This window comes from Galendromus occidentalis, unplaced genomic scaffold (assembly GCF_000255335.2).
Source record: "Galendromus occidentalis unplaced genomic scaffold, Mocc_1.1 scf7180000077484, whole genome shotgun sequence".
Classification (NCBI taxonomy): domain Eukaryota; kingdom Metazoa; phylum Arthropoda; class Arachnida; order Mesostigmata; family Phytoseiidae; genus Galendromus; species Galendromus occidentalis.
The window spans coordinates 655,070-670,542 of record NW_003805472.1 but is presented as its reverse complement, the minus strand read 5'-3'; the positions used below and the strand labels follow the sequence as shown (position 1 = coordinate 670,542).

General features: G+C 53.2%; 2 protein-coding genes across 2 annotated transcripts; one reads left to right on the top strand and one right to left on the bottom strand.

The window, feature by feature from the left end:
- On the bottom strand, positions 1 to 10,479 carry l(3)80Fj (lethal (3) 80Fj). Its single transcript, XM_029112096.1, has 14 exons — positions 10,462 to 10,479; positions 9,300 to 9,459; positions 8,956 to 9,194; positions 8,491 to 8,816; positions 8,325 to 8,407; positions 7,803 to 8,202; positions 7,336 to 7,613; positions 1,676 to 7,236; positions 1,320 to 1,572; positions 1,095 to 1,197; positions 826 to 973; positions 576 to 719; positions 348 to 389; positions 1 to 251 (listed from the first exon to the last, which is right to left on the bottom strand). The coding sequence occupies exons 1-14, from the start codon at positions 10,477 to 10,479 to the stop codon at positions 75 to 77; spliced, it is 7,932 nt and encodes a 2,643-aa protein (XP_028967929.1). The 3' UTR covers positions 1 to 74.
- A 769-nt stretch (positions 10,480 to 11,248) lies between these two features.
- GlyRS (glycine--tRNA ligase) lies at positions 11,249 to 14,846 on the top strand. The gene is made up of 5 exons (XM_003745608.2): positions 11,249 to 11,490; positions 12,265 to 12,469; positions 12,585 to 13,237; positions 13,366 to 13,435; positions 13,539 to 14,846. The coding sequence occupies exons 1-5, from the start codon at positions 11,434 to 11,436 to the stop codon at positions 14,591 to 14,593; spliced, it is 2,040 nt and encodes a 679-aa protein (XP_003745656.2). The 5' UTR covers positions 11,249 to 11,433; the 3' UTR covers positions 14,594 to 14,846.
- Positions 14,847 to 15,473: the final 627 nt, after the last annotated feature.

Here is a 15,473-nt window from a genome sequence, read left to right as displayed (position 1 = left end):
ACAATTAGAACATTTATTCACAGGTTCTGACTTCAATTATTCCCCACACTTTATGCTCTCTGTGCGGTTCAGATTTACATCAGCAAGGTATCATCGATGTCCTCGGCTTGTGGAGCGCCCCCGTTCTTCTGAGCAGTTCGAATCAAGGTTTTCTGGTAGACATCCAGCAGAACTTCCCGTGAGCCTCCTTCGAGAGTCGACTCCAAGTCTTTCAGATAAGGTGTCTTCGTTTCGTCATGGGCGCCAGTCATCTGAAATCGAACACGACGATACAGGACGATCGGAGTTATCATCTGACTTCAAAAACCGAGTCTCGACTCTGCTTGCAAGCTTTCAAAGGTACTCACCCCCAACATTGCAATCAGGGCGAATTCACAATTGGCCCTCACCTGCAGATAGAAGGAATGATTGATTTTCGGAACTTTTCTGCATTGGGAATTTTCTTTCTAGCTTTCCAAGAACCTAATTGAAAAAATGATTCCTCGCGGGTCGGTGGGAGAGTAAGAACCCGCTCTTGAAAACTATTCTGAGCATGGATCTTCCTCGCGGGTAATCAAGTCAACCGCCGGACGTACCACAGTATTTTTCTCCTTCGTTCCATTGACAAGCTGCGGAACCAAGACCTTGGCTGTACAAACGGGCACCTGGGCATGGGAGCAGACATAATGTACCACAACGCCCATCAGCTGCTTGATTTCTGTCAAGTTGTGATTGATTGTCTGAAAATGAACAAGAGAGAATCCTTTATCGAAAACTCCGGATGATGATTGAGTCTGAATCGTGCTGGACCCCGACTCGAGTTCAGGAGTGCGGATCCCGCCTCACCTTCGCGAAATTCGTCAACAGCTGAGTCGGGAAGGTGTTTCCGGACGACGAACAGAATAGAAGAAGATATCCGCATGCGCGCAGACTACTTTCGGCAATGACCGGCTTGTCAGATGCCAGGAGCGTGATGAGACTTGATTCGATTGCACTGCAAAATTCGCGGCGTAAACGTTGGAACGGAGCGTCTCAGATCGGTATCCGCTCGACTGGTGATCAGATATCTCTCTCTCCCATATTGGAGAAAGCTATCTCGGGTTTGAGAGACTCACGCAAGATATTTCGGCACGACTGTCTGCGGGAATTCCTTTAGGAGGATCTGGATGCTGACAGCCCTGAAGTGGCTCGTTGTCCAATCCGAAGCGGGTGACGTATCTTTGGATGGGACAACGAATCAAATAATCATTAATCATTATTATATTCGACTATAAGACGGAGAACAAACCGGAAAAGAGTTCGATATTCGGTCATTCCCGGAGGACGTCCGCTGAACGTACCGAAGACGTAACTGGATGTTATTGTGTTTAGTTCCTCCGGAGGAAGAGCCCCACAGAGAGCTCCCAGACAGGCAGCCGCTTGTCGTCGGCAGGCGTCCTCACTCGAGGTCCCGTATTGCGACAGCGTAGACACCAAGGCCCTACGGATTGTATCCGCGATGGCCGTAGGGTTCGAGGAGCATATCTTGACTAACACGCATCTCAAGGCATAGAGCATCGTCTCTCGGATAGCCGGATCGTCCACAGTTTTCACCTGAAGCAGAAAGCCTAGATCAAGTCGCGAATTCCAACTTTCAGGAGCGTGACCGACACGAAGGACCCCGCTAAAGAAATGCCGAAGAGAAAACGAGCCCCACCTGATTATGCAGCTCCTGGACTATGGTCGCCGGTTTTGGGTAGATTTTCGTCAGACAACCCAGAGCCACGGCACCGTGAAGCCGGACGTTTCTGTGAGCGTCGGACAGCGCTCGATTGAAAGTGGAATAAAGTTGCGGCAGGAAAGGTTTGAGTTGCGTATCGACTTTGTTCAGAACAACGGTCAGAGTATGGAGAACGGCCGTTTTCACGGTGTGAGCGTAACGGTCGCCCAAAACTCGGATCAGTGGTCCCGTGAAATTACTGACATACTTGTGCGAGAGGCTTTTCGGTTCTGTGAGCTTTATCAGCTCGCCGAGACCGACGGCAGCTGCCTCTTTGAGTTCTGGACTGCAGTTGAGCAGGGCTTCTTTGTAGATGAAAATTATCGGCTCGGCGCCTTTGACCGTACACAGGCCGGGCAGGTGCAGCTCGTCTTTCCGCATCGACGACGACGCGCTTCTGACGGCGCTCCGGATCTCCATGACGTAATTGGCCTCTTCGCTCATTCTTATCTGCTTTACGACTGCCAGCAAGGCTTCGCTAGATAGAGTGAGGATGTTGGGGTCCTTGTCGAGGTAGAGCCGGATCAGGTCCTTCATGAGGATGACGAAATGCTTCTCGAGCGAGGCCTTGGTGTTCGTGCAGAACGCGCAGAGGATCGCCACGCAGGCTCTCTTCATGCGCGGATCGCTGGTCCTGCTAGCCGCGAGAAGCGTCTCCACGATCACCTGAATGCATTCGGCGTCCGTCGTCGACAGGACGACCGATCGGCAATAGCCGAGCTCCTCAACCTCTTGCGGTGTGTCGAGGGCCCCGGAGAACGCCAGAAGCAGAGCGTCGAGAATCCGCGGGAAATAATTCACGAGCGCGTCGCCTTGCGCCACGGAGAAAATGTACGAGAGGGCTTTCGTGTTGACAGGTGGCTTGGTGAGTTGCGGCACGAGATGCGGCAACATGTACCGGGATCTCAACATCATCACCTGTCTGAGACCGTCGAGGGTGTTTTCGGCGAGGACGCGATCTTCGCTCTCGATATTGTCGAAGAGCGGCGTGATGATCTCCTCGAGGGCGCGAGGACCGACGGCCGTGTGGAGACTGTCGAAGGTCTTGGCCGCGGCGCAGCGGACCTCTCTGAGAGGATCACAGAGCGCTTTCCTCACCGTCGGGACGAGATTGTCGAGGAAATGGAGAACCATCGCGCGCGGGGTGCACGCGACGATCTCGCTCAGCCCGATGCAAACGCCTTGCCGCTGATCCGCGTCGTCAGAGTCGAGCCCGCGCTCGAGAATCGGCATGATCTCCGGGAGGACTCGTTCGCCGAGTTTGCGAACGAGATCGCCGAGTGTCTTGGCGGCGATTTGCTGCTTGTCGTGGGAGTTACTCGCCAGGAATCCGAGCAGGAGCGCGAACATCGTCGGCAGGATCTCCCGGAGAGTTCTCGGTGTGTTCGAGACGACCACCTTCCACACGTGAATGGAGGCCTGTCTCACCATGAGCGACGTGTCCATCCGTCCCATGTACAGTCCCGAGAACAGTCTGTTCATTCTTCCGGCGCCGAGAGCGCCGGAAATGGCCGTGTGCGACTGTTCTGTTCCAAAGTTGTCGTCTTCGTCGGCCGTTTCCGTGGTCATTTTGCCCGAAACGCCCGAGATCTTGTAGAGAAGGTCGCCGATCAGCTGCACGGAACTCAAGCGGATCCTCCAGTTATCATCGAAGAGACCTTTCTCCAGTTCGGGCAGGAGCAACTGAATTGCCGTCTCGGCGTACATGGCCACGATCCGCTGGCCCGCCAGGAGAGCTGTGTCCCGCACGAATTCAGTTTCGTCGGCGAGTCCCTGAAGGATTGGGTTGATTATCTGGGCGATGTAGGGGGTGAATTCCTTTTGGAAGACCAACGGCAGATAAATGAACATCATGAGGTATCCGTCGCGGAAGTGGGGTTCGAGGTCGGCGCGTTCGGCCGATTGGATCAGCTCTGGCATGACGACGTGGAGACGTTGGACGCCCATGCCCCCGATGACTTCGGCCAAGCCCTGCGCAGCTCCTGAACGGTCTACCGGCGAGGCTTCCGACGTGAGAGTCTCCATCAGCCAGGGAACCAGATTGTCGAAGCATTGCTCGCCGGTTCCCTTGATTATCGTACCTAGAGCTCGGGCCGAGACGGTTCGAACTTCGGGCACGGGGTCCAGTAGGCATGTCTTCAAACCAGGCAGAATCGACGGGTAGTAGGGCATGAGATCTTTTTGGTCAGTGAGGGAATACATGTTACCGATGATCTGGGCCGCCATTTTCCGGGTTTCGGTCGACCGGTCCTGGAAGGCCCTCTGGATGACGGGCATGATGAGAGCGAGGGACGGAGCGTCGATGAAATGAACGAATCTCGTTTCCAGCAACGTGTTGAGGGACGACTGTGTCCGGTTCGACGGATCCTGCAGGGCCTCGAGCAGGGTCGCGACGATGGCTTGGATCTCGGGGTTCTTGATTACCTGACCGATTTGGGACAACGCCTGAGCTCCCGCTTGTTGGACCTTGACATGCGAGTCCGACAGTACCTGGATCAGTTTCGGAACGACCGTGGGCAAGCACGTGCTCAACTGCTTCGGAGCACAGTAGGCCATGCTACCGAGGAGTTCGACGGCACCGCACTTCGTTCGCCAGGAGTCGTCTTCGAGGGCTTCGAGGAGAATCGGGAGCGTCATTTTGACCCCGTGGCCCGTCAGGTGTCTCATGATGGCTTTGGCGGTGGCTTCGGTCGCTTCACGTACGTACTGATTGGAGTCGCCGTAGCAGGCCAGCAGATGACCCAGGATATGGACTATGTAGGGTTCGAAGAGTTTGCCGAGCACGTTACAGAGAATCTCGAAGGCGAACAGCGCTCCTTCTTTCTTGCGTACGTTCTTCTTATCCTGAATGGCGTCGGTGAGCTTCTGCATGATCTCCATCTGCTTCAGAGATAGAATTCCCAGGCCTTTGACGAGACCCGCGAGTCCGTAGGCGGCCCCGCGTCTCTCTCCGTAGTTCTCTGAATTGAGGAGGACCGACATGAGATTGTTAATAAGTCCGAGAGCTTGTCCCCTCACGGCTGGAGCCAGCGGAGGGAGGCAGGAACTGACCGCCTCTTGAACCGACTGCGAGGGAACTGTGAGGAGTTCCAATAATCGTCGAACGATTGGTTTGACCCGATCGTCGTTTTTGTCGAGATGTTTAGCCAGGGCTCCCATCAGAATGACCACACTCTGTCTAACCTTATCGGCGGTCGGGGTCTGCTCGGCGCTCTTCAAATACGCGTCGATGAGGGCCAACAAAGGGGAAACGCTGTTCTTGCCGGCGGCATCGACGATGGCCAAACCAGCGTCGAGCATTTCGGCGCCCACTTTCGAGTTCGGATCACCGAGTCCTACCGGAATCAAGAACTTGAAGACGTTGATGACTAGCTGCTGGTCGACGATGTTGGGTGCCATGCTCCTTATGGCGTGCGCCACGCCCCAACGGGAGTACCATCGATCGACCCAGTTGGCATCGATCAGTCGTCCGAACTGATCCCGTTGCGGCTCCGAGTCCAACATGAGCACTTGGTACTGCTCAGCGAGACCGGCCACTATGGATCCGATCAGATCCGGGTGGATGGCTGTCAGCAGCGACAAGGCTTTGCCGGCAGCAAGACGAGCGTGGCTCTGGGATTTGACCGCGCCGCTCACGAGGAGGTCGGACAGTTCTTTCGAGGCTTCAAACTCCAACGTCTTCCAGAGGATCTCGGCTTCGAGTCGAACCATCTCATCGGGGTCGCACTTGAACATCCACGTGCTCTTGGCAACGGCGTCCAACGCGCGGCCAGAGGTCTTGTTCCCGTTCGAATGGAGCGCTTGAAGAGCCTTGAAGCACATTTTCCGTACGAATTCGTTTGGGCAGTAGAGTAGCTCGAGAATGCCGTCGACCACGTCCAAGCTCGGGGGGAAAATGGAGAGGGATTTGCAGACTCCCGAGATGGCGATCTCGACCTCATGACGCAACGAGGAGTTCTGACCCATAACCAGGAGGGTGTATATCACTTCGGCCGAGCATAAATGACTAGGATTGCACAGGGCTGTGGAATCATCATCAACGTCGTAATCCTGGATATAATAGCACTGGATTAGTTCCAGAGCCAAGCGACTGGTGTCCTCGTTGACGCTCATCTGGAGCACTTCGGACAACATCGGGAACATGAGGTTGAAGAACAGGGAGTTGACTTTCTGAAGTTGTTCGGCGATTTCATTAGCCATCACCTCGTGGTATTCGTCGTTCCGCTCCCCGACGACGAAGGTGTGCAGCTCTTGAACGGTTCGTTGAAGGGTCTGACTCAGGGGCTCTTCCTTCCAGTCCCGATCGATATGGGCTTTGATGTCTCGTTTGACTCGTAAATTCGCGTAGAAAACACTCAGACCGAGATATCGTTGTGGAGCCGATAGATTGATGAGTTCGTAAAGCAAATCCGCCATTGGGTTCGCCGCCAAGTGGGAACATAACAAGTTTTGGATTTGTTGAACCAGCGTCGTCGTTTGCGGAGCTAGGTGCAACATGATCAATTCTTTCGGGAGGTCGCACGTCAACAAGGACATCAGAACGCTTTTTGCGTTGGTGACCTTTACGTTGAGCTCACCGAGTCTTTTACGGATGACGGTTTCCTTCTGCAGCTGTACCGCCAACGCTTCTTTCTGCTTTGGCGTCAGCGTGACTCCTTTTTTCTTATCGCTGATTCTCTTCAGCTCGAGTTCGAACATCTGATCTTCGTAAGAATAGGCTTTGCTCTCGCGTTTAATATTTCTCTCAGGGACCTCGCGGGCTTCCCCGATGCAAGTTTTGTCGAAAACTTCATCTTCGGGAGCGTTGAAGGTCTGTACTTCTACTTCGGTGACTTGCAGAATAACAGGATCACTAATACTCTCCCTGAAGAAATTCGCAACGTTCGGGAAAACTTTCTCGGGGAAGAAACTGGCGAGCGACGAGAGGCAACGCAGTCGTTTTTCGTCGATGGTCTCGCTCGGCGTGAGCAGAGTCTTCTGTAGCTCCTCTACGTCGATCTTCCCCAGAGGAACTTGCTGAAGCTCGAGTATTTTCGGCCACACGTTCACCGAAACCGAGTGGATCGGAACGATCGCCTCTTGGACGAGACGCAAACTTTGAGCTTCACTGAAAGCTTCGTTCACGGCGATTGCCACAATGGCCTGTGGTGCCGTCGGCTCTTTGACGACGAGATCGATCTGATTGAGAAGGTACAGGGCGAATTCGACCCCATCGAATTTGGACGATTCCCGGGGAGCGCAGATTCTTTTGACCACGCTGGTCGCTTTTGCCCGCAGATGGCGTTGGGCGTCAGTCAGGCTTCTCAAGATCACAGACGTACACGCTTCGAACGGTGCGCAGACTCCCACAGGATTATCCACCGTCAGCAATTCGACAAGTTCCAATCCGATCGATTCGAGCACCGAGTTGTTGACCGTCGACCAATATTTGTCATTCAAAAAAGGCAAGCTATCCGCCGATGTCGTTGTCTGGACTAGCATCTTGAGTGTTTCCTCATCTGTGAAGATCGATAAAGAATAGTAATTTCCTGCGCTCATTTCCCAGGCAGGAAACTCATAGAGTTATCCCTTTCCGTACTGCGCCCCTCGCTACTCACTTGGTTGGACTCTGGCTGCGAGTTTGAAAAGGATGCACGTCGCCACAAGGTAGAGGGGATAGCTGGCAGCCGCCCCTGCCTTCGTTTGCGAGATTCTCAGATGGTCCTCGAGGGTTTTCACGAATTTCGGTCTATCCTTCGGCGCAGCATTCGTGAGAGCTGACAGATAACAATTGAAGTAGGCGACTTGAATTGTTGTATTTGAGGTCTTCAGCGTGATTCCCGACTCGATCAAGCAGTCCAACTCCTTCGGCACAACAGTGACTTTCGAGCACCACCTGGAAATCGGGTCCAACATGCTGAACTCGATGCTACGGGACGATCGCCGGGACGCTGGTATTTTAATAAGCTTCGGATACCGAAGGGTATGGCAATCAGAAATGCCGCGAATAAAGTTGAAAATCATCGAAAGCCTCCTTGCAGTATTGTTCCTGAGCCAAATTATCTGGATAGCGGGATGAACTCACACAGCGATTGTGGCCAGAATCTCGAGGATCACTTGTTCGCTAACTTCATTTTTGAGGACGGGATTCATTCCGACGATGACGGCGGACACGAGATTCGAGTCGCGCGCGACTTTTTCCGGCAGAAGATCTCTGACCTGTCTGAGACATGTCACGACCGATAACTTCTGTGCGACCGTGGAGAGCTTGCCTTCTACACCCCCAAGGACAGCTAACAAGTAAGATATGATTGTGCCAGCCGCGATGGGGGCAGGACATCTTTTCGCGAGAGACAGGAGAGCGCTGCGTCCTGCAGCCTGAATCGCCTCGTCCTGAGACACCACGGACGATCCGCACATCTTGCTCAGCATCACCACTTCGGCACTGAGGTCGATCGATAGCGCGGAGAATATATCCGACATGCCTGCGGAAGCCAAAAAAAGTTTTTCAGACTCGGCATCATCCCGCTAATCCAGAAGCTCGGCCAAGAAAAAAAAAAACGGGAAGAGCCTTCAGGTCTTGGATATCGATTCCCATGGTACTCACTTCCGATCATAACCTCGGGACCTCGCAGCATTTGTCGGTGCAGAGGGGGCATGATAGATCCTTTGAAATCCTCAATGGTGTACCTGAGGGAAAAGGAGCGAATCTTGATGACCTCACAACGAACGGCCGCGAAAATATCGGGGTCCTGCGAGTCTATGTCTCATACCTCTCCAGAACGAATGACCAGCTCGTTGAGACCCAGGTCGGCACGCCCGTTCTTGCCGCGAGCAGGGACGTCAACGTTTCAAGAGTTTTAGGCTTGAGCTTATCCGCAAGTATTGAACCCTCAGACCAAGCGGATAGATGATGGTAAACGAAGTTCCACACGACCATCTGCTCGTCCGCAGGCAAGCCGATACGGTCCAGCACCGTAACGTAAGACTCCACGGAAACCCGCTTCAAGTACGCGGAAAAATTTCGATAAACCGGTGAGATGAAATTCTTGCGCCCTGCTTTCGAGACCCAAACCAGGAGTTGAGCCACGCATTTGTTCTGAAAACAAGAATTCAGAATCGATAAGGTTTTAGTTTATTCGGACACCGGCTCCTCTCTCGGCTTCTATAGGCGAAACGAGATCATCCTCCGAGTTCGGGAATCGATCTAGCTCCATCAGACCTCGTGCCGTGCTCACCAGGGGGTCGTGGCATTCATTCTCGGTTGGAACGACTTCGAGTAAGGCCAGCGTGAGTCGGAGGGATAAAACGGCGGTTTTCCCTGATTTCGGAGCGACATGTCCGTTTGCTCCTTTTGACGTGGTTTGCAGTGTTTTCGTCAAAACGATGACGCACTTCGAGGACTTCGTCGCACATAGTCGGACGGTATCTAGAAGCAAATCTCGCGACGCGGCGTCGAAATACGTATACACGGCCCCTGAAATTAAAACTCGTCACTATGTAGACTACGGACCGAATCCCTCAAAGCCTGGAAGAAATTCGAATAGTGAGCTCGAAACGTTCCGGGACTTCGACCACCCACCTCTGACGAAGAGAGCGAGTTTCACGAGGTCTTCCTGAGCAACTTGATCCTCTTTATTGATGAAGTAGTCCCCAATCGATTCGAGGCCCTTGCGTCTGTCTTTCTGCGAAGAAGAGCCCGCGAGCCTGATGTACTCCCCGATCGTGTCTTCCGTCTGATCCTGCGGAATGAATATAGGATTTATGACTATCGCACGCGAGTCGTTCCTGAACCACGACGAGAGCGTTTGAGATCTCGGAGCTCCTGTGACCGAGTTTGGGAGATGATCTGTCTCTACGGAGAGCGCTTCATCAATTTCCAACGACAGCTGGCGTCGGGGCGCGGAAAAAAGTTTGTAATCGTCGCGCAGACTGGAGTTCACTGGAGACCGAAGCGTGAAGTCTATCGTCAAGTCAGAATAATGGCGAATGGATCTTCAGAAGTCAGGAATGCACATGTCCCTCATGCACGGATTGAGGAGAAGTAAGTTTTACTACTGGGGAAAAAAGCGGTCGGAGCACATTCCATTGAGGCCCGCATGGGACGGCTCAGACAGATTTTCAGGGGTCATCGTCGCTTCGGGGGAGCCATAAACGATTGGGTCAGAGAGAATCAGCGGGAGACAAACCTTCCGTAGTTTTGGAATCCCCTCCTGAAGGTTTGGAGCGAACCAGCTTTTTCTGGAGGGGGCTTCGAATAGTGAAAAAAAGCGGGGAGCACTGATTCGTTCGGAAAATTCTGGCAATCAGCTCGAGTACGAGGCGAGGGCACGAACGAGAGGCGAAGACACAGATCTTCTTCTCGGAATCACTAATGGATTTTGACGCGCTTTCCGAAGCGCTGCGCGTGCGAGCTCCTCGATTCGTTTCGGAGTCCCGTTCGCAGGATGCCGGTCGACTGCAGCACAGACAACTCACCGTCGATGCGCCATCTCCTGCCGGGATCCGCATCTTCTCCGCGTTGGCTGATTAAGGAGTGCGAAAGCGAAACAGCAATAAATAGAAACACATGAGAAAATTGGAATCCCGAAGTGTGGAACGTGTTTTACTATGTGTTGATGGTGGTGAGCAGTACCAGCCGTCAACAGAAGAACGAGACACGCGAATGTTTTCCTCAGTGAGTGACCGCATAGAAGCTTACCTCTCTGGGCGCCTTATCGGCATCAGCTCTCCAATCGGCTAACCTTGATTGTTACCCCCATGGTTTCCGACCACGTTTATTCGATGCGCGACGAGGATCCGCGGATTCACCGGAGGACGTACCGGAGAGTCGAGGGCAATGCATGAATGCACTACCAGTTAAGCATCAGGTATCATTCAAGCACTAAGCGCGAACCGCGGATCACTCGTAAAGGATCACGCCGCGACCTGAGTACGAAAAAGCGCTCGGGGAAGCCACCCCGGAAAGTTTGCGGGCTCCTAATAAGGGCTCCGGCCAACCCCCCACCCTGTATGCAGGGAAGCTCGAAGCTCGAGACGAGAGTACGCTCCGATGGTTTGACCAGAGTACGCTCCGATGGTTTGACGAGAGGACGCTCCGATGGTTTGACCAGAGTACGCTGCGATGGTTTGACCGGAGTACTCGGAATAGGGCCTGATTCTCCCATGAGATTGCCCTCAGGATCAAGGACGGGAAGCGCCCCCTCTGTCGAGGTCCCCCTCATGGGGGACACGATGCGAATCTGACGAGCTCAAGCTCTCGAGAAACCGCGCCGACTCAATCAAAGGCATTCGAACCAATGAGCGCTGCAGCTTCTCGACAATCTCCTGCGTCATCTCGTTTTTTCCGGTTCCCACCCCTGATATCTGCGGACTCGAGTCGGGATTCTCGGAAACCCGTTGTTCGTTTCCTCCGGCTCTGCGCGCGAACAGCATGGTAATTTTCTCCTCTGGATCTAGTTTGCGCTCGCCGCCCCGAGCGGAACGATCGTCGGCAGCTCGAGTCGGCTGCAGCCGGCTCTCCCATGTATTCTGTCGTCTTCCGCCGCGTTGCCCAGTTCAGCAGCGTTCGTGTGATCGATCTGCTTGAACGTCAGCAGCTTGTGATCCTTGCAAGTCGGAGAGATTTCCATAGTTCACCGTGCATCCAAAAACTAGCTGAGGACTGGGGTTCGAAAAAGAAACGCGAAAGGAAACTTCAATACGTTCGAAACAACATGGACCCAAAACTCGAAGAAATCCTGGCACCGCTCCGGCTGTCAGTTAAAGAACAGGTGAGCAACTTGAGGGACTCGAGCCGTGCTCGATCTCGGGAGCATGCGATTGAGTTTTCGGTGAAAACACACTTCAGGAGTCCGCGGGCCGCGGATTGAGGCAGTTACTCCGGCGACCAACCGGCGTGTAAAATCTGCTCAGTTTCCATGCCGAACAGTTGCAAGGATCCCGCTAGAAATTATTCCGAGTCTCATGAGCAGCGGAGTTATACCTGGTAAGACGATCTGGGTTTTTTTCATCGCCCCGAGATTCGTCGACCATATGGCCACGAGGCCGAAAATCAGCTGTTCGATGCTCATCCTTAAGATTGAAATACTCAGTCAGCTGTAGAGCACGGCACATGAGGCTCGGGAAGAATTCACTTTAGCTCCGATTTGCTCGTGGTCGTTCGGCTATCGCCCCATGAAAGTCTGACTGTTTGAGCGGCGGAAGCGAGACCTGAGCACCGAAGCCATTGGGTATCGGGCGGATGACTTCCTGCGGGTCCCCTGAGGGACAGAAGAAAAATGAAGCGAAATGGAACCACCGATCAGCGGCATCGTCGGGACCATTCTTCTCGTGAACGCCTTTCGGGCTCTCTGGGGCAATTTATTCGACCATACGAAACTTGTCGGCCTTCGCAAGCCGTCGCGCGCTAATAACCTGTATTGACCGTGGTTATCTGTATTTGGAAACGGGTTGGAATCACATCCCGGAACTTTCTGCCCCAGAAGAATGAAACCTCGTCATCGGGTTAGGTCGATCGAATGAAGGATTGTTTCGAATTTCTCTAGGGTGATGTCGTTCGAGATCTGAAAACCTCAGGCGCTCCGGAATTGGATATTAAGAGGGCAGTTGCCGAGCTGAAATCCAGAAAGAAAATACTAGAGGATAAAGAGCTGGCGCTATGTCCTGCCGACGCTACCTTCGACAGAACTCGGATGGAAGATCTCTTGAAGAGACGTTTCTTCTACGACCAGTCCTTCGCCATCTATGGAGGTTAGTTTGATAGACGGAAGAGGATCCGGGTAGACTTGTTCCCGGTGAATTGATTTCGAACGGTCGGAAATAGTCTCGATTCCCGATCTACAGATGGGCCTTGTCGATTTCACAGGAATCACAGGGCAATATGATTTCGGGCCGATGGGGTGCGCGACGAAAAACAATTTTCTCCAAGCCTGGAGGAGACATTTTGTACTCGAAGAGGGCATGCTCGAAGTCGACTGCTCGATCCTGACTCCTGAAACAGTTCTCAAAGCATCTGGTCACGTGGATCGATTCGCCGACTTCATGGTTAAAGACGTCAAGAACGGCGAATGCTTCCGTTTGGATCACTTGATAAAAGCCCATCTGGAAAAAGTAGCCGCGGATAAAAAATCATCGCCGGAACTGAAAGCGGAATGCGAGACCATCGTCATAAAACTCGATGGCATGACCGAAGAAGAGCTGAGGAACGTTCTCAGACGTTTCGACATGAAATCGCCGATCACCGGAAACGACCTCACTGATCCGATCGAATTCAATCTGATGTTTGCCACTCAGATCGGGCCCTCTGGCCTGATCAAGGGATTTCTCCGTCCGGAGACCGCCCAGGGAATCTTCGTCAACTTCAAGAGACTGCTCGAGTTCAACCAGGGCAAGCTGCCTTTCGCAGCCGCTCAGATCGGGTCCGCGTTCCGAAATGAAATCTCACCCCGCTCTGGACTCATCCGGGTCCGAGAGTTTCAGATGGCCGAGATCGAGCATTTTGTCGATCCATCGAACAAGGTAATTCCGGCGAGGACGCTGCGAACATCCAAGACTGTCCCCAGGGCTGAATCCCCGTCTCTCCGTGTTTGAAGAGCGAGATAAATCAGGGGAATGCGTGAAGTGACTCTCCTCCGTTTCCTTCACAGGCACATCCCAAGTTCGGAAGTCTCCAAGATCTCGAGTTGGTTTGCTATTCCGCTTGCGACCAAATGGAAGGTGAGGGTCCGACACCGAGCCGAGGACCTTTCGGGTCCTTCCGTATTCCGGGGAAAAGATTTTCTGAATGCGCATCGAAAAATCAATTCACGCAATTTTACAGGGAAGGCAGCGAAAGCAGTACGTTTAGGCGATGCCGTAGCCACGAAACTGATCGCGAACGAAACCCTCGGGTATTTCTTGGGAAGGATTCACCAGTTCCTCGTGAAAATCGGCATCGATCCCAACCGACTGAGATTCCGTCAACACATGGCTAACGAAATGGCTCATTACGCTTGTGATTGCTGGGACGCCGAAATCAAGACCTCCTACGGATGGGTCGAGTGCGTCGGCTGCGCGGATCGTTCGTGTTTCGATCTTCAACAGCACAGCAAAGCAACGAACGTTCGCCTCGTGGCCGAGAAGCTGCTGCCCGCTCCGAAAACGGTTGATTTCGTCGAGGTCATCCCTCAGAAAGCCGTTGTTGGGAAAGTGTTCAAAAAGGAGGCGAAAGATGTCCTGGATGCTCTCTCAACGTTCAGCGGAGAACGAATCGCAGCGATGGAAGCGGATCTGCAGAATGGAACCGCCCATAAGATCACGTGCGCATCCGGGAAGGAAGCCGAGATCACCAAGGACATGATCCAGGTTAAGAGAGGATCCAAGACCCTGCACGTCGAAGAAGTAGTACCGGGGGTGATCGAACCATCTTTCGGAGTTGGGCGAATTCTTTATTCGCTCTTCGAGCACAATTTCAGAACTCGAGAAGGCGATGAGCAGAGGACCTATTTCTCTCTGCCTCCAATCGTCGCACCTCTCAAGTGCTCGGTCCTACCCTTGTCCGGCAACGCAGAGTTCGTCCCGCTCGTGACGAAGCTCTCAGCTGAGCTCACTCGTTGCGATGTGAGCCACAAGGTCGACGATAGCGCGGGATCGATCGGAAAGCGGTACGCTCGTACCGACGAGATCGCGATTCCCTTCGGTGTCACCGTGGACTTCGACTCGCTCGCGGAACCGCACACTGCGACGTTGAGAGAACGAGACTCGATGACGCAAGTTCGCTGTCCCGTTGACGATATTCCGCATCTGATTCGCGATCTCAGTCTGGGCAAAATCACTTGGCAGAACGAGGTCCAGCCCAAGTACCCCAAGTTCGAACAACAGGAGGCCACTAAGTAATTGCTGTGACTTGTCGGGAACGGAATAGGGAAGCGAGAGACATTGCACCCACACTCGGGCAGCGCACATCTGAATTCTATCTCTCATGCTTTATAAATGTGTCGCGAATTAAATGTGAATGTCTGGAGAATGCTTGCGTTCAGGGGGCTAAAAAGATTAGGGGCGCAAAAGGTTCTCAACCATACCAACGAAACTTCGATTGAAGTCCGGATAGCGACTCGGGCCGCCCATCGGAATAAACTCATTCAGAAAATCGACTCAATTGTTTCCTGTATATCATAGCGCCTGGAAAGGCAAGAAATGATTGCGGCCTCTATTCCACGGGACGGCCGCTTCGCCCAACCGGCGAATTCAAAGTTGGCGCCTTCCCCGGAGAGAAGTGAATTGGGAGAAGGATTCATCCGCCGTACCGTCGTCGTATCAGATACAAGACCGTGGAAGAGAGCGCGCGCGCCTGGACTTGTTGGCTCGCTTGGTGAGGGTCTGAAGAATAACGCAGAAATTGTTCGATTGGCTTGCGAACAATGGCAATGTCCGTACTTGAGCAAGTTAACGCTTAGTCTCAAGCGACAACATTCTCGCTTGACGCCTGTCGGAAATTCATCTGCATAACTCAGCCGTCTTGTGAGTGATCAGAGTTCTCGGCTCCTTCTCTGGATCGATCAGATGTTCGAAATTGCGAGGAGGTGATGGAGTGACTTCCTCGGATTTGTTCTTCAAGAACCTTCACAAAGGTGCCCACGGGCTAGAATCTTGCGTCGAGTCTCAAAAATCAGAGTTCCGATTTATTCTCGTCCGGGATTGACAGCCGAGTGCTCCATCGACAACGATTCAGGGATTTCTACCGGCTCCGAACTCCTGGAAATTTCTCCCTCGGTCT